This window comes from Heterostelium album (assembly GCF_000004825.1).
Source record: "Heterostelium album PN500 unplaced genomic scaffold PPL_scaffold3, whole genome shotgun sequence".
In the NCBI taxonomy this organism is placed as follows: domain Eukaryota; phylum Evosea; class Eumycetozoa; order Acytosteliales; family Acytosteliaceae; genus Heterostelium; species Heterostelium album.
The window spans coordinates 536,674-559,095 of record NW_008805065.1 but is presented as its reverse complement, the minus strand read 5'-3'; the positions used below and the strand labels follow the sequence as shown (position 1 = coordinate 559,095).

The following is a 22,422-nucleotide window of genomic DNA, read 5'->3' as shown; positions in this document are numbered from 1 at the left end:
TAATATTTTAAATAATGAAATCAATTTCAATATTTGTATTTGTTGTCTTAGTATTATCAGTTGTCAACGCTGATATTTGGTCAAACTGTGGAAATCCAAATGATATCTTCCAAATCTCATCGGTTTCGATCGTACCAGATCCACCTGCCAAAGGAAAGGATCTAACAGTAACCATCGGTGGTAGTCTATCTGAAACATTAACAGGAGGAAATGCTCATGTCTCTGTCAAATATGGATTCATCACCATTCTCAACAAGGATGAACCAATTTGTCAAACCAACTCACCAATTCCATGTCCAATCGAAGCTGGACCACTCTCAAAGACTTTCACCGCCGCCATCCCAAGCAACACACCATCTGGATCCTACAAAGCCAATATTGTTATCACTGATCAAAACAAATCTCAAATTGCCTGTATCAATGTTAACCTCAAGTTTTAAATAAAGATATCAAAATATAATTAAAAATAAAAACCACAAAAAAAATAAAAAATAGTCAATGTTTTTTTCAATAATAATAGCATCAGTATAAACTGGATTCGCTCATTATCCATGTCATATGCTTTGTTTTACTTTGTGTTTTGCGCTGACAATGAATTCCTATTATACAGGTGGGCATCAGTCAACGCTTCGTTTGTTAATGTCCACGCTTCCAATTGTATCGGCTTTGGTCATTGGTAGAAGAGCATCAGTTCAATGGTCATTCGTTGAGCTTATCATAAATGAAGTACAAAATAATAATAGAAGTTATCAAATAAATAGATAGAAGTTAATTATCAAGAATAAGTTGTTGGTATAACTTTACCTTCTCACACAGTATTTGTTTTTTTAATCATAATATACGAAATTGATAACCTTTATTAGAAATGACTTAATTGTTTAATTATTAAATTGTTTTTGATTAAAGGTTATATATTGAACAGCTTTATTTATTTATTAAGTGAAATTTTGTATTAAATCAGTTTATCGATTGGAGGTTATAAGAGTTGTTAAACGAGTACATTTATTCATATGAACAAAACAATCAACATTACTATCTTCTTTAACCAATATTATTACAACAGATCACAGATTTTATTTTTACGACAGATTTATTAACAATGTGGTTAGTATGTTAACATTTTTTTTTAAATTCAATTTAAAAAACGAAAAAAATGATATGACCATAACCACAATTGATTGAATCTATCTTCTTTGTCATCAATATTGTGCGATTAGAATCAAATTGTCATTTTTCGAACAATTCAACACTTTAATTATTATTTTCGTTTAGTTTTTCAATGTGGTATAAATGTTTTAAATGTTGTAACTTATAACTTATCACAAACTCTTTAAAATACTAAATCTAAACATATATATTTTTAACGTTTTCAATTAAATCAATTAATAATATAAATAAAATTGATATGATTGAATTGAATTGATTTTCACTATAAATAGTCTGACTTGTTCAACTTTATAATTCATTAACATCAAGTTAAATTATAGAAATATAAAAATACATAAAAGTTTTAAAAATGAAATATATTTTATTATTATCGGTTGTATTTGTAATGCTTTCTTTGGTCCGTAGTGAAACCGAAGCCAATCCCAGTTATTGGAGTAGCTGTGCAGCCAAGGGTGACAAGTTGACATTAAAGAATGTTGTGCTAGCTCCATTCCCACCAGTTCGTGGAAAGAACTTGAACATCACAGTGATTGGTACTCTAAATGAAAAGATCTCAAATGGTATCGTCTATATTTCAATGATTGGAGATAACAATCAGAAAATGGATACACAAGTCGATATTTGCAAGAATAGTTTCACTCATGCAAGTGAATGTCCAGCACCAGCAGGTAACTTTGCCAAAACCATTTCACTACCAGTACCAGCCATGGCTCCACCAGGTCACTACACCACTCACATCGTAGTGAGAGACGACAAGAAGAATCAGATTACCTGTTACAATCTTGACATTACATTACCACACTAAAAAAACAACTTTTGTTATTTTTATTTTCAAATCAAAGCAAGATAAAACATTTGAAAATATTTCTAACAAATAAAGTTAACTTTTTTTAAAAAAAACAAAAAAGTAAAAATAAAGAGTTTAGGGTTATTAATTTAATTAAATAATAAATTATTTTCAAAGGAGTAGTGGAGTGTGTTAGTTTCAAAAAAGAGGTTAATATTTTAAAAAAATTAAAGAAAGAATATAAAAATTAAATGAGGGAGATTCTCTTTCTTCGGTGCTAGTTTACAGTGGTAGCAAAACATGATTTTGGAAATTAACATCAACCCCTTTAGGGGCAGCCTCAATCGCGGATAAGAAGAGAAGAGAAAAAGGTGGAAACTTTTTGAGGCAATGAAAATAAAAATTATGTAAAACAATTTATTTTTTACATAAAAAGATTTATTAATAGGTTTATTGAAAATTTTATACATAACTATCAAACAAATTATATTTAATAAATATAAACAAGTTCATAGTTGTTATTATAGTTTAAAACAAAGATAATAAATAATGATTATTTATTTTTATTGTTTCCAGTGTTCATCACCAAACATTTTGATTGCTTGCTCAGTAACATCTTCAAATTCAATATATTCTTCAATTTCTTCAACAGCTGGTACATATTGGAAATCACCATGATAGAATCCCTTTTTGATTAAAAAAAAAGTTACAAAAAATTAATTTTTAATAAATATTTAAAATATAAAATAAAACATACCTCTGTGCTATTGAAATCGTGTGAATTATCATGATCATGAACATGAATGGATTTTGCAAATGAACCTCTGGGAGTTTGATTGTATGGTTGAATTTTACATGGTGGGTTGTTTCCTGGTTCCAATAATTCGAGATAGATATACGGATCATTTTGTGAACCATAAAATAGATTTGGAACGGAATGCATTCCCAATGCATAACGATTACTGGATGGAGTGTACACTTTGTATGCATTCTGTGAGTTAATCTTATAGCCCATGTACTGACCAGCACCATAAGTGTATTGGGGACATGGTGGCTCTGGGTGAGTGGTATAGGTATAGTAAGTGTTCTCATTGGTCACTGGATCAAACCAGATATAATCGTCATAGAATCTAAAATCCCATCCCAAACCATTGATACCATTTGGATAGTTACTTTTTAAAAGTAATGCTGCCTTGTAACAAGCGATATGATCAACCATCGGTTTTGGAGGATTATCCCATGGAAAACAATCCCTATTTTTGATTTTAAAAATGTTAATTAACATAAAACTATATATAATTTAATTGATTTATGCTTACCTTGGTCCTGCAATACATTTATGACCGGTTCCTGGATAAATCTTCTCATATTTGAGGATTAGATTGTACATGAGACTAACGAGTTGTGACTCTTGAGCGTCTCCCCAACCAGTTGAGGAATAGGTTGATAAACCAAGAGCACCGACACTTCTTGAAAACTCTTCATTTCTGTAGGTATTCATTTGTTGTTGGTTCATGTTAAAGTTGTGATATGCTGGATGTCCTGGGAAACGAGAGGCATAGTATTTATTAAGTGGACATTGTGTAACACCGTTCATGATATCCAATAAACCTGGATCCGATCTGTTTGGCATGTAAAGAATCACCTTGACTGGTCTTCCGGCAGCGATATGCTCAGGGATTCCTAGTGGCATACCCAATGCCTCGTCATCTTGGTGAGGAACATAAAATACTGTTGGCACAGCAGCGTTACACACAGCAACAATAGTTATAAAAAAGAGTAAATTTAATAAAACTATATTTTTATAAAGCATTTATAAATTATTGTTTTAAAAGAAATTAGTAATTAATGAATGACTATAATGAAACTAGTTTCCATTTATATAGTTTAGTAATATTTATTTTTAACTATAAATCATATCAATATCAAAACTTGAGCAGGACAGTGGAGATGATTAATTTTTTAATTTTACCCCAGAATAAGGCTATTTATTGATTTAAGTGCCCATTACTAGTTTTTTAGAAATCATCATCCCACTAGATCATCCGAAAAATGGAGCTGAACTGTTGAGGTGGTATCATATATTTTTCTTTAATCCCATTTCTAGTCAGTTGTTGATTTAAGTAGACTGAAAAAAAAATTTTATACAAATTCTTGTCCCTGATTTCAAACAACTTTGTGAAATAAAAAAACAAAAAAAACTTAAAAATGTCCGTTGATAATACAACAGTTGTTTGAAAATGATAAATCATGTTGAAAATGATTTATTTAAAATGGAACTTGGATAAATAAATTCAAATAACTGTAGTTATTTATAAATTTCTTGGAATATACTTAACAATTTACAATTTTAATTGTTGATAGAGTGGTCGCTGTTGTAAATATAATTGGCAAGTTTCATATTAAAATTGAATAGGTTTACAAAGATAAACCAGGCTAATTATTATTTGAATCGGGTATTCGGAGTAAATTGTTTATATTAATAACAGTGAGCACTCTATCAAAAATTAAAATTGTAAATGTCAAGTTGTTGGTATTTGAACACCACCAATAAGAAATTAAACGTATATAAAAAAAAAAAAAGTAAAGATAGGGTAGCGTTGGGTGGGTAGTGAACATTCATGAATAATATGAATTATTAAATAATAATATGTTGTGTTGATGTTTATTTTTGATTTGTTATTTGTTGTTGGCTTTTCTTTCTTCTTAAAGGTGCTGTGCGAATTCTTGATGACCATGATGATAGGTGTGATTTTCTGGCGATGTAGTGATAGGGAATGAGATGCATGATTGATTTTTATGTTGTGATAGGTATTCTGTAATAAAATTGAATGAATGCGAACAAAGTTTCGTCGTGAACATAACATCTCCAAAATGTTACACAATACTTGACCACAATGCCGCATATCAAAACATTCTCTTAAAGCGTAATAACGGTAACTACTAGTTGAAATATTCTTTTTTTTTTTTTATCTTTCATAATACTGATCAATCTCGCGAAGATAGACAAGCATTTTATCAAACTAAAGTTATTTTTGAATATTTGTTCTTATTCTATTACTAACCTCTTCATTGTACATATCTTCAAACTATATTCCTATTCTAACAATACTGATTAATGAATACTATTCAACATATCAAATTAAAATATAAATTATTTATTTATCAATGATTATTAAGTCTGTGTGATCATAAAATTAGTGTTGTGGTTGGTATGACTTTACGCAAGAAATCGATATTTTTTTTGTTTTATTTTTGATGTAATTTAACAGATTTAATGTCAATAATAAATAATAATAGCTATAATAAGCTGGTTAATTTCCCATTCTTCTTATTAAGTTATATTATTAGATGTATTGATGATAACATCGATAGAATATGTTGGAGTCTAGTCTGTAAACGATGGTTCGAACAAAGAGACAAATATCTAATATTCAATAGCGATACACTCAACATTGACTCTCATCATATCAACTTTTATCTAAAATCATTTAAATCGATCTATATAAAATCATTAGAGTTAAAGAATAATTGTAACCTCTTCATTGGTTCGAAATATAATGTTAGACCACAAATTGATTATTTCATTGATGGAAGTAAGTATTAGTAGTAGTTGTTGTTGTTATTAATTGTTGTTTTCAAAACATTTTTTAATATTATTAATCTTTATCTGAATCTATTTAGATAGTTTAGAATCATATAAATCAATACAATCGAATGTAGATAGAGTCATTTTAGATTCTACTCCTGGCGTACCAGCTAATTTCAATGTGGATAGAGACTTGCCTATTGACTCTGAGTATCTGGCAAAGCTTTTGCAAGATTCCAATGTCACTAGATTGGATGACTGTCGAACTTTGAAACATAGTTTACCGACTCGCTTGAAATCTCTGTCGTTCTACGGTGATTTCAATGAGAAGTTGTACAAAGGCTGCTTACCAGCTGGCCTGAAGGAGCTCAACGGGTTGAATGTCGATCAGCGAATAGAGAACGGTTTGTTCCCTGAGGGTCTGGAGAAGCTGGAGCTTGGATACAGCTATAGTGAACCAATTGAACCGGGTGTGCTACCGGTGTCGTTGAAGCATATCAGCTTCCAAAATCATCATAAATACAAGCAGGAACTGTCGCACGGTGTTTTACCACCGAGTTTAGAGTCGTTGGAGTTCTCCGGTGTTCCTCTGCCCATTGATAGTCGCGTGTTACCGCATACTCTCCATACACTCTACGTTGCACCAACGCAATGGATCTCAATCATAAAGACACTGCCAAACCTAAGGAATCTATCTTTCTACGACACGGCAATAAGGAACAATAACATTAGAAACGATGCTACACTGGAGGAGACAATCGACTTGAGTGAACTACCGAAAACTCTGGTCAGACTGCGATTCCATTCAAAGTTTAGATTGACATCGACACTACCCCAATCGATAAGATATCTCGGTATAGATAAATGTATATATGACATAGAGGAACTGTTTGAAAAGGATACCATACACTATCAGTTGGAAGAGTTGAAAGTCGGTTGGTTTCCAGCTGTAGATTCCAAACAACATCAGGTATTCTCACAACTAAAGATAAGGAAACTGTCGTTGGTATCGATAGATCAACAGTTTGTAGCTGCTGGACAGATACCGGTTGGTATCGAATCACTGGATCTATCGATGGCCTATGATATTGAGTTGGAGCAAGGATCGATACCGCAATCTGTAAAGTACTTGAGGTTGGATCACATCGATGGATTGGTTCGACCAGGTTATATTCCGGAATCCGTCGAGCAACTGGAGCTGATTAACAATTTCTATATGGACAATGAGTTCCAGCCAGGCACCATACCGAACACCATGAGAACGTTGATATTGTATTTCTCACCGAATCTACTTCAGTCGATACCGAAATCGTTGACCAACATCATCTTTAGAGCACTACCAAAGTGGCATCACGCTTGTCACGTTAGAAAGTTAGACAACAGCTATTACTTGATATTCGGTAAACCACACGATTCCAACAACTACAACTCATTCCTTCACAAGTATAATTTCACAGCACTACTATTTCACGAATCGTTTTTTATTGAGTATCTATTATTATCTATACCAAAGTATTCAGATTTAAAATAATAACACCAATAAAAGATAGTCTTAATTTATTTATTTATTATTTAAAAAATGATTTTATATAAATAATTCAAAATTATTTTTATAATACGAATTAGCCAATACATCAAGAAACAGAAAATTAAAAAGTATAAAAAGATTATTAGCAGAGCAATATAATGAAGTGGACGCCAACTTTCATCATCTTCTTCGTAGACATATTCAGGTTCGTTTGTGTAGTGGATCTTCAAACATGTTGTATTGCCATTCTGTAGTTGAATTGTTTGAAAGTCTGATGGACAACCACCTTTCAAATCGGGGTTGCGTTCCATCATTGGAACGGTGGTGGTCATATTCAAAGCATACTCTGGGAATTGTGGATAAGATAAACTGTTTTGCAAATAATATATATATATATATTATTTTAGATTCTGTCATTGAAACTTTTAATAATAAATCATGATTTACATACTTTTGATTGTTAGAGATTGTTGTTGTGTTTATAAAGGTACCACCAAACATTGTCAAGTTCCTAAAACCAAAATAGATATCAACAGCTGATTTACCAATATTACTATCGAAAATAGATCCATTTAAATAATGATTACCACCTGAACCAATATACTATTCATATTTACCAAAATTTAATAAGGTTTAGTAAGAAATTGCATTGTCCTAAGAGGATAAACATTCGAAATGGAAATTAAAAATATAACATACCAATGTACCTTGTTCAAGAGCAAAATTATTTGTAAAACTGTTGTTTGTTAAATAGTTCTCTGTATCTCTACTGTCAAAAAGCTTAAAATATTAATAATGTAGATATTGTTGTATTATGTCAGTAAATGTTTATTTTGATAAACTATTATTACGTTATTATTATTTGTTACTTACTAATGCGGATGCACTTTCACCATGATTTCTATCGAAAACATTTGAATCAATCAGTACTGAGTCGGAATGTAATACTAAACAACCACCATATTTTACTTTGTTGTTTGAGAATCTACTGAATGTTACTGAAGCGTTGTATGTCCTTGCCGTGAAGAATGACGTACCTGGCATTGAATTTCCATCAAAGACAGTGTCAAAGATTTCAAGATCTTTTCCTTTAAAGTAGATGCCACTAAGTCCATTAAAAGCTTGGGAATTTGATATAGTTGAATGACGAATCATCAATCTATTAGCTTTGATCTTCATAACTGAAACTAAACATATATAATAATATATAGAGTATTCATTATTAATAAGTTTTGTTTGAATTACATAACTAAGATAGATATAATTAGACTTACGAGATGAAATACCACCTGTTGATTGAGAGTTGTTAATTGTACAGTTATTGATGATTAAACTTATATAGTCAAGTGTTATCGAACCTGCTTCTGTATAGTAATGTTTAATGCTGGGCATTGAGTTAGCATTATTCAAAACAACATTGTTCAATGTTAAAACATTGGAATTTGGTTCATGATATAACGAAAGTGATGGATTACTTGATTGCGCATCTATTGTTATTAAACTACCACGGAATTGTTTCAGTTGATTGGTATCAACCACAATATTCGATATATTGATTGTTAAATCAAACGTTGTTTTCAATCTTAAGAATGATGTATCTCTCTATTAAAGTTAAAATAAAAAAATAAACAATTAATTAAATTGCACTTCTTTAAGAACTATTAATTATACATACTTGACAAGTAAATATAGGTTTTGTTAATGATGATTGATCTAAAGGTCGAATATCAATGTGTAAATGGTGTTTCAGTTTATAATCAGTAGTTTGTTTACATATATGATATCCATTCTCCACATGAATATTGATGTTCGAATAGGATGATTCGTATTTTCTGATGCATGATATAATCGATGGACAAACACTATCTTGACATTGTGTGAAAACTTTACTGTTTGATAGAACACAAGTCACTGTAGATATATCTTGTTTATCTAAATTGCCGTTTGTAAAATCTATTACAACAACGAATACTATTATTAATACTAATACTTTAGTTCTATTCATCAATAATTAAAATAAATATAGACATGAAAAAACGAAAAAATGCTAATTAAACAAATAAATTCAGATTTATTTTTAAAAATTTTATTTATTTATCCTTCTCTGCCATGATTAACTGTATCCTTTAACGCACTGACCAAAACTACTACTTCATCACCACCGACACCCAAGTAAGTATGATCACTTCGTACCAAAGTGAGTTTCTGTTTGCTTTTAAAATCTATTACAGTGTTGTCATCTTGGACCTGTAAGATAGCTGGTTGAGTCGACATGCTATTGGAATGATACAATCTATTTCCACTGAAGGAATATGGGTATTTCGAGTCGAGATCGATCGATCCTAAAATCTGAGCTCCTTTCTTCTTTACTAGTACCTCTCCACTGGGATCCCAAAACGATAAGTAGAATAGCGCAGGATAGTCCGTTGGTCTGACTCTGTCACAAACAGGTGCATTTACAAAATCTTTCGTTCTTGGATCATTGGTATACATTAATTGGATATAATTTCCATTTACATAGGCATAGAGTAGTTCACCGGTTTTGGTTGATTTAAATTGCAAAAAAATTGGTGAACCAACAGGTAAATATTGATCCCAATTCATTCTTTATGTATATATAAATTATAATAAAAAAAATTTATACAATCTTTTCTTTGTTATATTATTATAGTGAGCACTAGTTTCCAGACTCAAGATATTTATAGTAAAGACAAAGCTGTGAATTGAATTTAAAAATTAATAATAATTTTTGGCAAGTTCCTTGAAATTCTTTTGACGTTTTCTAAATTTGCCTATCAATTCAATCTCAATCACAAAATTTTTTAAAATTGATTGAAAAGCATCAATTTTGCTAGCGAATTTGTAAATCTCGAGTCTTTCAAGTCTCTCAGATACCAATAGATTATATAAATAAGATTCTGATCATTGTACAAAAGTTTGTCGAAGAACTCATGTTGTACCAGATTGATTAGTTAACGAATTTACTTTTAATTTTAATAAATATCTTTTTTTTTTGTTTTTGTTTTTTTTTTATTAATAAAAGAACCAAATTAATTTCATTCAAATCATTCTTTGTAAACTTAAATATTTATATATCTAATTAAATAAAATGTCAAAATGGTATAATGCTATGTATGACAATTATCGTCATATCATTGGTCTTCAAGATTCCCTGAATGGTAAAAAATTTATTTTACACGTAGATGACAACAAACCGGGCTTTGTATATTTGGTTCCTTGGGATTCCGATAATGTTCAAAATCCAGGAATATGGGTTGATAAGCTGGGTGATAACACATTCGTTCTCTACAGTGGCGATCCAAAAACAAAGATTTATCATCCTCAATACTCGGATTGCGTAATCGATCATGGTAAAAAGATATTCACCTCTTTAGACATCAGTGGTGATATTATCACCTATAAAGGTGATAACATTGCATTCACCTTCAACGATGACAACACCATCAGCCTGACAAACACAAACAATGTCATGGCCTACAATAGAAGAAGTCCAGGTTTATATGCTGGTGTAAACCTAGATAACACATTCGTAAAGCTTACCGTATTCCAGGTTACACCTTACTTGTACGATACTGTTGAAACACCCAATAAAACAGCAGAACCATTATCTTCTACTAGTTCAATAAAAAGTAATTTATAAATAGAATAAATAAAAAGTAAATGTTTTAATCATATAAACAAAATCGATTTGTTATCTTTGATTTATTACTCTCTTTTCTCTTGTCTTTACTTTTGTCAAAATCTTGGTTGTTTATGTGTTTTTTGGTCGAACTTTCTATGATTTTGACAATATTAGCTATATATCTACAATTGTAGTATCCTAAGAGTGAGTTGTATCATATAATTTGTTAAATAATAACATAACTCTTTAGTTTTTTCTCTTTGTTTCATAATGTCATGTAAATAGAAGTAGTAATAACGATATGGATTGACAAGTTCATTGCCTTCTATTCGTCTCTATGCTATCATCATCCCTTTCTTTATTTGGATTAAAAACAAACATATTTCTATCGATCATATTCATCAAACTCTGGGCGGTCTGTCTGACTGCGAAGATCCAAAAACAATTAAATCAAAAAGAAATTTCTTTTTTTGTTTCAGGAGTGGTTCGCACTTCGCAAGATATTTATCGATGAAGATCAATGTTAGATCTATGATTGATCGCCCCATTTTCATCAATTTTATTAATTTTTTAATTTTTTTTCAACAAAAATTTATTAATAGATTTTTATTTTGTTGTTGCCAATGTTTGTGCAAATGTGACTGAACTTTTATAATGAATGGTAGATAACTTTGCACCAACTTTGATCCAACACTTTCAATCACACATATCCAGCTTACCTACCCCATTTTATTTTAATTATTTTAAATTATTAAAAACACTTAGCTATTTCTAAATCTAATTGTTTCTTATCTTTTTTCGATTGATTCTAAATCAAAAAGAAATGACTCATTACAATACAAACTTTATTGATATCAAAGGGAAGAGATAGATAGATAGAGATAGAGTTGTTAGTTGTTTTAGATTTGTTTTATATTTATTTATTTATATATATATTATATATTTTTATGCATTTATTTATTAAAATAATTATTAATCATTTTTATATTAAATGGAAGATTTAATTAATTCATTCAAGAGACACCTGATAGTTAAAAATGATTTAAAAGGCAAAATATCTAGATTTTCGCTACGGTTCAAAGATTCGAAAATCGAATCACAATTTGACCAACATACAAATAAAATACATGTTCTTAATAATAGAGTGTTGATTTCACTAATCTTGACATTCGAGATTATTTGGACGGTTTCTAATTTTTTGACGAATAGCGGTGTCATTGTTGCTAGAGACATTGGCAATTGGATAGAGCTCTTCAATACAACCTGTGCTTTTCTGTTGACTTGGTTATGGACATCTACCAATCATCTTACCATTGCATTCTTTCTGCCGCTGGTGTTCTGTACCAATAACCTACCAAAGGTAACTGGATACGATGACGTAACTTACGACCCTGTCAGTCAGATTCTTCTTTGGTTGATGTTTGCTGTTCCCGGTATCAAGTTTTGGAGATCAACTATCATTTCATTTACCAGTATAGCTGCATTGGTCGTTGTTCGATTAGTACAAAACAATTATGGAGTTACCAGAATTATTTTCATTGAGGGTGCCAGTTATCTAGTCTATACTATTTCTATTCTAACAGCTTCCAGGTCGATTGAATTAATAGAAAGAGAATTATATCTAAATATTCGAAAGGAGTTGGATATTATTAATTCTAATCAAATGCTTCAAACAGGAACAATAGAAGTTGAAAGAATAGAAACAATAGAAGAAAATCAAAGAGTGGTAGATGTCAATATAGTTCTTAGCAAGAAGGAAAAGAAAGAGATAAAGAAACTTAAAAAGAAGGAAAAGCAATTAAAGAAACCGCTAAAGACTTCAAGAATCTATATGAATTATATTAAGGATTTGAAATCACAGACCAAAAGATTCCGTTGGGAATTCACCGATGCTCAAAAAGAAAGGGCATTTGTTGAATATTACCGACATCATGTCAATGTTGAATATCTTGCAATCCTTACCATAATATTCTCATCGACCTACTATTTAATTCAGGATCTTCAGATTTCAGAATCCAACATTCGTTACCTCTTTATTGCTCTTCGTTTCGCAGGAATGGTTCCATTCACTTTTGTACTTATGTATCTCAGTTTCCTGAGAAAGACTAGGCCGCATCTCGCCGACATCATAAGTACTATCTTTATTATCATGCTCATCGGTATTTACACGGCAATGTTTGTCAAGAGTCCAGCATATCAGACCTCTCTATTTTACTTTGGCGGTGTAATGAGAACTCTCTCTTTTTCTGCCACTCAGTGTTTACTTGTACCATTCGCAGTTCAAATGTTGGCACAAATACCAATCTTACCGATTGGTTACTATTTATTTGGTGATCCCATTGTTGGTCAGATTCTCATGTGTGTTTCATTTATGGCTATCACATACAGCTGGACATTCAACAAAGAAAAAGTCTTTCGTATCTCTTTTCTACAGAGAATACAACTCAATAAACTCGAGTTTATGGGTACTAATACTATCGATATCCAACAACAAAGTAGGAGAAGCAGTGATGGTAGTGAGAAGAATTCAATATCTACACCAACTGTCCCACCAACAGAAACAGAAATAATTGAAAATAAACAATTAGAAGTGGAAATCATTGAAAAATAAACCAAAAAAAAAAAAGAAAAATAATGTTAACAATCATTTAAACCCTAGGAATATGATCATCTTTAGTTATAAATTGAGAGTTATTATTTGCTGTTATCAAAATAGAAAAAAATAACATAATTATTCCAATTATAGATTTTTGATCAAAAAATCTAAAAATAATTCAAGTTTTAGTAAATTTAAAGAATGATCAAAAAAAAAGAATAGGAAAAAAATATCTTTTCTGAATTTTTGTGCCAACTCTATTATTATTATTAGTATTATTAAACTTATTACACATACTCAATTCACAAGAATGACAATATTTGAAAATAGAATCTATAGAATATTGATAGAATATCTTTGGTATGATAATAAGAAGAATAAAAGATATGCAAGATCATTATGTATGGTTGATTGGTATTTTCATAAAGTTATATGTTCTTTGAATACAACTTGTCGATTTAAAAATACTAAAGACTTGGAAGAGTTTATAAATATTTATCTACAACAACAAACCACATCAACATCATTATCATCTGACAATCTAAATAGATGTGCAATATTTAATAATATAAAACAAGTAAATTGTAAAGGTTTTCAGTCATTCGATACCGCTTCAATCAATTCGGTTTTAAAGATTGCACCATCAATTCGATCACTTTCATGTGGATATTTCTGTGGTGACTATCAAGTTTTGGCCAACCGTGCAATGAATACACTCGAGTATTTTGAGATAACAGTCAATCCAGCTTATCCACCAGACTATGAAAGTTTAAATCTATTGTCACCTCAGCTGAAGCGACTCAAAGTAAAGGTGTCTATGGATATTTCCGATCTCTCTGGAAATGATTCACTTATAACTTTCACAGAGTACTTGTTCTCAGAGCAATTCCGACAGTTGACATCGCTAGAGATAACAGACACCCATTCAAATGATTATTTCGGATTTCTACTGTCAGATCGCTCCAATTCGATATTGTTTGATGGACTTGTCAAGCTTACTTCACTAGAGCATTTGGCATTCAATTTTAAACCATCGATTTTCAAATTGAGTTCTTCATTTCAAACAAAACTTCACCAATATCTAATCAACTATAAACCATTGCTAAAGAGTTTCGACTGTCCACTTCAACTTAGCAATAAAGATTTGATAGGATATCTCTTACAACAATCATCTATCGAACGACTTACTATCAACTATGTTTTCAATAGTTTATGTGAAGTAACAAGCGAGAAACTTTACAAACTATCAATCACGGCTTTAAGTGATGAAGACCTATTAAAGTTGGTTAAAGTACCTCATCTAAAACTGTTATACTTTAATTCACCATATGATGTAGCGCTATTATTAAACAATCAAAAACCATCATTATCATCAGTTGGAAACGGTGGAAACAGAATTGCAAACAAAGTGTTAAAGTGTAGCTTTAAACTTGAAGATAATAAATACAATGACATCTTCCTTGAAGCACTCAAAAATAACAAAACTCTACAACGAATACACATTAAAATGGTTGAACCTATGTACACACAATGTAATTATCCAGTGTTTATTAAACAAATCGATGATATCATTAAACAACATCCAACAATTAGAAATTATAATAACTGGTTGGTTAGATAATTAATAAAACATAAAGATTACAACGATTCGTTTTTATTTCTATTTTTTTTTTTTTTTTTTTTCATTTTTTTTCATTTTTTGTTATTATTCAGATTTAATCTTTAATTAATGACATCATAGTTTTATAGTCTTTTAGTATTATAGTTTTTGTTTATTAAACAAATTCATCTTCACACATTTACTATTTTTATTATGAATAATGATAATTTTTTAAAACTTTTCGCATATTGGACTGTAAAAGATAAGGGTGGCAATAATAATAATAATAATAATAATAATAATAATAATAATAATAATAATAATAATAATAATAATAATAATATAGTTAAAAAGAAAAATAATAGTAATAATAATATAGTTAATAAAAATATAGAAAATAATATAGAATTATCAAATAAAAAAAATCAAATTAAATCTATCTATGATAATGTTTATTCAAATAATAATAATAATAATAACAGTAATTTAAAGAATAATGAAAGTGTTACACCTAAAAAACTAATTCATTCGTATGACAATATTAATAGTGATATTAATAATAATGTTAATAGTAATAATGATAGTAGTAGAGAGCAGTCAATATATTCAATGATGCCAATGTCTAGTGAAAGTGAGAGTAGTAGTAGTTCAACATATACAATAGATGAAGATTTATCTTATTTCATTACAGATACATCTTCTACTTATTCATCATGTTATCTTGATAGTAGTGAAAGATATAACTATAATAATAACGATTGTAATAACGATAACGATAATAATAAAAATAATAAACAATATGAAAAAGATAAAAATGAAAAATTAGAAAGAGAGAAATCAATAATTACAAGTAGAAAGTTGAAAGATACCGGTAGAGATTGGAATAGAGAGTTTCAGATATTACTAAAGATGCAACCAACAATTGAAAAGTACGAGAAACTAACGTTTATGGCTGTAGATTTCGTAAAGGCAGCGGAAACCTACGGTCGTATCATCATCAAGGAGATGTTTATGCCGAACGAAATAAAGACTATACCTTCAATCGATATCGGTGGTATTGCCGGTGGTCAAAAGTATATCTGTCAGAATATCCTATTCAAATTTGCCTATGATCAACCTATTTTCAGAGGAGTCTATAATAAACAAGATCGTGATGATAGCGATTCAAGTTCAACATGTTGGCTATATGGTGGAAAGGTACCTTCTGATATTGGTGCATCGAAAGCAGCTGGTAACGAACTTCGAGGACTATCTTATTTCTTCCAGAATCTGTTGGACAATGACTTTGGACATAAAATTAATGTACCTTTGATGTGTATCATTGATTATTATGGTTATAGATTGTAAGTTTGTTGTTTTTGTATTATCATAGTTTCCAATTTCATTTATTAACAACGTGTTATGTTTATGTTATGTTGTAGAGTTGCAATTTCAAAGTTACCAATTAATAAATCAACATTGATATATGGAAGTTGTGATGGTGGACAAAATGTACATAATGATCGTGAAGAGATCAATCAAGTGATGGAGAAAGTTGGAAACAAGATGAATCTACAAGGTCATCTCTCTGGTCTCAAACCTAAATTCATTTACGGACCTGGTGACTTTGAAATACATGCTACTCCAGACGATGAATACTATGCACTTGATTTCGCAAGATTACTTCCACCTCAAGCTCATTTCAATGATTCAAAGTAAGAAAGAACATAACATGTTAATTATCTTAAAATAACATAAATATTAATATTCGTAAATTATAGTCAAGGAATTCCACATAGAGATGTTTTCTATAAATTGTTAAGACCGGAATTAGTACATTCCTATGTGAAACCATTGAATTCCGATTGTTTCTCCAATTGGAATGCCGATCCAGATGAAGAGAAGCACAATCAAGATGTGGTCGATGCTACCAAGCATTTGTATGATGTGGTAGTTGGACAGGCTGCAAGAGAGTTGGAGCTGAAAGCAAAGCAGTTTGAAGGCGGGCTGGTGAGTGCCAGTAACTTTGAAGTGACTGTAGAGGTTCACAAGTTTGGCATTAATCTCAGACACTTGGGAAGAGTTCGTTCGCATATCGATGTCCAATACCGTCATCTTAGAAAGCTGATACTCAACGAGATGGTGGTGAGAGTATTGAAGAATGAAATCAAAGATGAACAACGTATTCAGCTGTCCGGACACTTTAGTGGCTCGGAGGAAAAGTGTATCTCTACGATTGTCAACTTTTTGAATCGAGTATTCAATATCGACCGGTATCAATCGGAGATTAAGGAGTTCTGGACAATTAAGATCAAGACATTGCTTCTCGATAAATACGGTAGAAATTGTGGATTAACAAATGAGGAACTCGATAGTAAATACGATCTGCTACAAAGTATTTCACTCTCAGAGGTCATCGATCGATTCCAACTAAAGACTGGTATTAAATTGTCTTCTCGTGTAAAGACCATACTAAAGACACATGACTTGGATCCGAAAACCAATGATCTTCCAATGATTTTGTATACCGATATCAAAGAGGTGAAACCGGTCATCAAGCATACCAACCAGATTGCACGCTCCGAAGGTATATCACTCTACATGAAAGCACTCGAGTTTATCTATGCCAACACTGTTTACTTTGGAAAACCAAATGCCAAACCCGACTACAATCGATTCGGTCGAAAGTTTGCCGAAGAAATATCCTTGTTGGATTCGTGTCGTCGCAAGTTGGAACTGGCATCGAGATCGTCCACCACTGATTCTTCACTCTATCATTTGTTGGGACTGGTAGATATCGAAAAGTACAAGTTGCAGTGGTATCAAAAGAATTGGTTACCTACGATCGTCGAGAGCAAACTTATCATTCAACGCGCCGAAAAGAATGTATTGACATCGCTCCAATTTAATGAAACACCCAATGCAATTCTTACACTTGGTACCATCTATAATATTAAATCAGAGTGTAAGAATGCACATATTACCTATGGTCGTTTAGAGAGATTCGATTTGTCATTGGTCGTTCCTACTCTCTATGAGAGTGCATCTCTCTATGCTCCTTACTATTCGAATTCCTATCAAGTACAATCTCTTTGTATTTCTGTTCATCAACTTTGGATACTTATCAACTTGTTGGAATCATTACCGGTTGACCATGAACTAGTGAGTAAATATCTATATAATACCTACAAGATTATGGTTATAGTATTACTTCGTTCGATTGCCGAGAAGAATAATCAATGTATCGCTACTCTACAGGTGATTTACAACGTAGTTAACGGTTTGGATATAAACGACTATCCTTTCGATTTGGGTGTAACCTATGGACCATTCATTGAAAAGGTGTTATCGCAATTCGATTCACATATTTTGGATGACATTCTTTTGGAATCATTTGGTAATCATTATGGAAGTGTAAACTTTACCAGTTTCGTTAGGTTCTTACCGTATGTTCCATCACTTGCTCCGATTCTCATTGGAAATTTACAGAGTTATCCATTGTCCACATTCAATCAATATTGTTTGGAGAATCTCTATAAAGATAACCAAGCCGTTTCAGCATTACTCTCATTGAAGCACCCAGTCGACATCCTTATCATCAACAGGAAATCTACAGAGACTTGTCATTCACTATTGAAATTCCAGAACCAAATTACTACATTGCTGCTGGAGAATCTATTCATAACAAGTGACCAGAATTTCCTTGATATCTTTCAATGTATTGGTCCAACCTTGGAGGTGTTAAAGTTGAATTCCGTCAAATATAACCAACCAAATCCAAAGCTCACACCAATGACCTGCCCGAATATTAAACAAGTTGAAATTAGAGATTTCCATCTTGAAAATGAAACATTGGTTTGGTTATTCAATGTAATTGGAGCATCAGTTCAAAGTCTTATTCTTGGTAATATTCATTTCGAACAAATGACATCCAATTGCCTATTGTCAATGAACAAACTAGAATCTTTATATGTCTACTATGTATATGGTTTGAATATCAAGCAGCTACCAACCAATATCACTACCTTTGGTTGTTTTACCGACTTTAACGAGTGCAATGAACCAATGGTATATTCCCTGATGTCACAATGTCCATTAATCACCAATCTCGATGTAAAGATGTACAATCATAAAATCTATAGTGAACTTACAACACTCAAACAATATCCATTTTCACACCTAAAACTATCGCTAAACAATACGATTCTCGACAATCAGAACATGCATCAGGATCTCAGTGTTTGGGCTACCAGTCTCAGCAGCCTCAATCTTGTTGTTAACAATTCTGGTGCGTTTGGACATTTGGGTGAAATGATTTGCCAACTGACACATTTGACATCACTCACTCTGGATAGTTCCAAATTTGATGATAGTCATCTAAATTACTTGATCAATGGACTTCCATTACTCGATTCACTCGATCTCAATTGTACATCTTTGCAACTCGACAACCACCAACTCAATTCAACACAACCAAATATCAAGTGTTTATCACTAAGTCAACTACGTGCACCCACCAACAACTATGTAAATATTGGAATCATGTTCCCAAGCTTGGTATCTTTAAATATTAGAAATTCCTACTTTAACGATACTGGTTTCAAAAAGATACTAGAGAATATTCAATCACTCCAATCAATCTCTCTGGATTTGTGTCAAGAACTAACTGATGCCTCGATTATTGCATTATGTTCTTCAAACAACATTCATACTCTACAATCAGTTTCAATATCAGCAACTAATAATATAAGTGATACTGCATTTGTAAAGTTGGCAGAATCTTGTTCGAATCTTAAGGAGCTTACTATCCCAAACTTTGAAAGATATACTACTGTTCAATATTTTGGTTCTAGATATAAACATATTAAAATACAATAAAGTTTGGAAAATTTTTATTAGTTTATTTTCATTACTTGTACCGAAAGGAATTAATTCATTGAGTTCATCTTTTTTAATTTCACAATATTAGTACATTGAATACATATTTCTAATGATAAATAAGTAATAATAAGGTTAGTCTTAAAATTCAAACTATATCTGTATGAGCACGTTTACCTGTAATAAAAGAACAATTTATTTTATAAAATTTCAAAGAATAAAGAACTACAAATGAATTTGTTTTAATTTCAATTTTAATAGAGAAGGGGAATTACAAACATATGGACGATATGATCTTTTAATATTACAATGAAAATTTAATAAAATATTAAAGTAATAGATAATTATAATATAAATAAAAAAGATATAAATTCTAAAGCTTAGTTTATAATCCTAAAATTAATTTTTTGTTCTTTAAATATAATAAAACAATTTTGAATTACTGATATAGAAAGATAAATAAAATGTTTTTAATTATTTTTTTATTATTATTACATACACAGTTATATAATTTATGAATAATTACGGATCACGGATATTGAGGTACAATCTACGTAGTGATCTGTTATTCTTGATTTCTTCAATGAATTCCGGTTCGATTGATCACCTGTCATTTAACACTGCATTTCAAAACTCTGTCTGCCTTGAATCCATATTTTTGTTGTCTATTTAAGAGTCTGGCGAATCCTTTGAATGTATTATCGAGGTCATAGCGAAGTAGTTTCAAGTGGTGAACTCTGGCGAGCATCTCTACTTTTGTTGGATCAACAAAATCACAGAACACCTTTGCATGGATTTGGAATGGTGTAATTACAAACATCACAACAATTACCATTCAATGGATCACTTGGAATGAAAACACCACCATTGAGTTTAGCGGGATCACAAAGACATTCATTACAACATCTTCCCATGACTTCGTTTATCGGATAGAAATGACCTCCATGTGCATTACAGAAAACCTCGGTTGGTGCTGGTGGACATGGAGAGAATTCACACTTGGCATTGGCCACTGTGAAAAACAACACTAATGACAATAATCCTAATATTATATATTTCATGATTTTTACTAAAAACAAAAACAGTAAATCTAAATACTAAGCCTAAAGATGAAGATGATAAGATGATACCAGATGTAGACCAAACCTTTCACAATAATCACATAATCTTTCTCTTTTTACATGGTTTATATTCTGTTTGTGATTACGTTGTGATTCTACCTCTTTATCTTAAATGATTAAAATTAATCAAATATAAACATTTTCTTTATATTAGATAATCGATGACTTCACACTTTGTAGATTTATCTACTAAACTTGTATTCTTATAAATAAACAATTGTGTTATAAGAAATAAAAAAAAAATCACACTATATCATATTTTTAATACTGATATTTAAAAATAAGAAAGTGTGTCGATAGTCAAGTTAATCAACAAAATGAATGATTTGTAGTTTGTACAAGTTAACAGTACTTTGAATTAAAAAAAAATTTAAAAAAATTCAAATTTATCTTTTAATTCAACGAATAATGATTTTTTTTAGTTTTTTTTTTCTCAGATCATCACTCCCACAGTCAATTTCGATAATGATCATCAATCAAAGAACTAATTTTGATAATGTTATTTCTTGAATTTACAAAGTTATCAATTCAAGATAATGTTTTTTAATATAATTAAACTTAAATTGAATGAAAACTTATATTTTTTGGATTTTATTTTATTTTTATGTTGTTTAAGTTAAGTAGAGTGGTGAGAAAACAACAAGCACTACTACCACCACACCGACAAAAATATCAATACCCATATTTAGAGGTGATGTTGATGAAGCGACCGACCAGGTCATTTATTGAGCCATCATGTCAAATGATATTATTTTGCTTTTGAAGAGCCAACAGTCCAAAACCAAATAATGTTAACTTTTAAACTTGGAAATGCAAAGAATTGATTGATATTTTTTATTAAACTCTACTTTGAATATCGTTTTTTTTAATTGTCTTGAATTTGTTTTGATTTCCCAATTAATCGGTAACAACTGTCAAAACAACAAAAAATCATTAAAGAAATGATTTTTTAATAAAAATAATGAATGAATGCAAAGTTTTTTTTTAATTAGGCTTTGCAGGTTTTTCGTTGATTTATTATTTTGTGGGTAATGAACTTATCAATTTGCAGGTGAATTTAATTAAAAAACGAAACTACAAAAAACACAAAATATCATAAACACATTGTTTGATTTATGAAATTTAACACTCAAAACAAAATGAAAATGAACCAATCAAAATCAAATTTATTTAAAAACAGTTTCACCTAAAACATTTCATTTCTTGGATTTATTATCTTTCATTATATTAGTATCTATTGCTATGTGGTGGTTGGTTGTTTTATTTAGAGTTTTGACAAGATTAAATTCAACCTGAATTTTGATAGATAAAAAAGAAAAATTGCGAATGTTGCAAATTTAACAAAACCAACTTTTAAAACAAAATTATAACCACAAATCAAAAATAAAACATACCCTTAATAGTGGAATGGGTTAGTAAATTAAAGCAAATCAATCTTGAATTTGAAGTAATAATTTTGTTTTTTTAAATACCAGTTGGAAAAAAAACAAAACAAAACAATTTTTGGATTCTCATTTTAAATAGAAAATACCGA

The 22,422-nt window shown here is 30.5% G+C and overlaps 11 protein-coding genes across 11 annotated transcripts; 7 read left to right on the top strand and 4 right to left on the bottom strand.

The window, feature by feature from the left end:
- Positions 1-14: 14 nt before the first annotated feature.
- Positions 15-440, top strand: PPL_02791 (ML domain-containing protein; the record flags this gene model as incomplete). The annotated part of the gene is made up of 1 exon (XM_020573769.1): positions 15-440. One exon carries the CDS (start codon positions 15-17, stop codon positions 438-440), a length of 426 nt encoding a protein of 141 aa, XP_020435841.1.
- A 1,076-nt stretch (positions 441-1,516) lies between these two features.
- PPL_02790 (ML domain-containing protein) lies at positions 1,517-1,972 on the top strand (the record flags this gene model as incomplete). The annotated part of the gene is made up of 1 exon (XM_020573768.1): positions 1,517-1,972. The coding sequence occupies one exon, from the start codon at positions 1,517-1,519 to the stop codon at positions 1,970-1,972; it is 456 nt and encodes a 151-aa protein (XP_020435840.1).
- Positions 1,973-2,517: 545 nt separating this feature from the next.
- PPL_02789 (uncharacterized protein) lies at positions 2,518-5,034 on the bottom strand (the record flags this gene model as incomplete). Its single annotated transcript, XM_020573767.1, has 7 exons — positions 2,518-2,640; positions 2,712-3,243; positions 3,274-3,748; positions 4,103-4,128; positions 4,301-4,326; positions 4,843-4,911; positions 5,020-5,034. The coding sequence occupies 7 exons, from the start codon at positions 5,032-5,034 to the stop codon at positions 2,518-2,520; spliced, it is 1,266 nt and encodes a 421-aa protein (XP_020435839.1).
- Positions 5,035-5,231: 197 nt separating this feature from the next.
- On the top strand, positions 5,232-7,031 carry PPL_02788 (uncharacterized protein; the record flags this gene model as incomplete). Its single annotated transcript, XM_020573766.1, has 3 exons — positions 5,232-5,550; positions 5,639-6,914; positions 7,001-7,031. The coding sequence occupies 3 exons, from the start codon at positions 5,232-5,234 to the stop codon at positions 7,029-7,031; spliced, it is 1,626 nt and encodes a 541-aa protein (XP_020435838.1).
- Positions 7,032-7,115: 84 nt separating this feature from the next.
- Positions 7,116-9,076, bottom strand: PPL_02787 (uncharacterized protein; the record flags this gene model as incomplete). Its single annotated transcript, XM_020573765.1, has 6 exons — positions 7,116-7,440; positions 7,523-7,674; positions 7,771-7,851; positions 7,945-8,258; positions 8,346-8,673; positions 8,747-9,076. The coding sequence occupies 6 exons, from the start codon at positions 9,074-9,076 to the stop codon at positions 7,116-7,118; spliced, it is 1,530 nt and encodes a 509-aa protein (XP_020435837.1).
- Positions 9,077-9,165: 89 nt separating this feature from the next.
- On the bottom strand, positions 9,166-9,675 carry PPL_02786 (uncharacterized protein; the record flags this gene model as incomplete). Its single annotated transcript, XM_020573764.1, has 1 exon — positions 9,166-9,675. The coding sequence occupies one exon, from the start codon at positions 9,673-9,675 to the stop codon at positions 9,166-9,168; it is 510 nt and encodes a 169-aa protein (XP_020435836.1).
- A 505-nt stretch (positions 9,676-10,180) lies between these two features.
- PPL_02785 (uncharacterized protein) lies at positions 10,181-11,085 on the top strand (the record flags this gene model as incomplete). The annotated part of the gene is made up of 2 exons (XM_020573763.1): positions 10,181-10,721; positions 11,000-11,085. 2 exons carry the CDS (start codon positions 10,181-10,183, stop codon positions 11,083-11,085), a joined length of 627 nt encoding a protein of 208 aa, XP_020435835.1.
- Positions 11,086-11,705: 620 nt separating this feature from the next.
- PPL_02784 (uncharacterized protein) lies at positions 11,706-13,325 on the top strand (the record flags this gene model as incomplete). Its single annotated transcript, XM_020573762.1, has 1 exon — positions 11,706-13,325. The coding sequence occupies one exon, from the start codon at positions 11,706-11,708 to the stop codon at positions 13,323-13,325; it is 1,620 nt and encodes a 539-aa protein (XP_020435834.1).
- Positions 13,326-13,620: 295 nt separating this feature from the next.
- On the top strand, positions 13,621-14,931 carry PPL_02783 (uncharacterized protein; the record flags this gene model as incomplete). The annotated part of the gene is made up of 1 exon (XM_020573761.1): positions 13,621-14,931. One exon carries the CDS (start codon positions 13,621-13,623, stop codon positions 14,929-14,931), a length of 1,311 nt encoding a protein of 436 aa, XP_020435833.1.
- A 192-nt stretch (positions 14,932-15,123) lies between these two features.
- Positions 15,124-19,767, top strand: PPL_02782 (uncharacterized protein; the record flags this gene model as incomplete). The annotated part of the gene is made up of 5 exons (XM_020573760.1): positions 15,124-16,253; positions 16,332-16,604; positions 16,671-18,870; positions 18,895-19,010; positions 19,464-19,767. The coding sequence occupies 5 exons, from the start codon at positions 15,124-15,126 to the stop codon at positions 19,765-19,767; spliced, it is 4,023 nt and encodes a 1,340-aa protein (XP_020435832.1).
- Positions 19,768-20,436: 669 nt separating this feature from the next.
- Positions 20,437-21,610, bottom strand: PPL_02781 (uncharacterized protein; the record flags this gene model as incomplete). The annotated part of the gene is made up of 4 exons (XM_020573759.1): positions 20,437-20,454; positions 20,586-20,836; positions 20,930-20,995; positions 21,568-21,610. The coding sequence occupies 4 exons, from the start codon at positions 21,608-21,610 to the stop codon at positions 20,437-20,439; spliced, it is 378 nt and encodes a 125-aa protein (XP_020435831.1).
- Between the last annotated feature and the right edge of the window lie 812 nt (positions 21,611-22,422).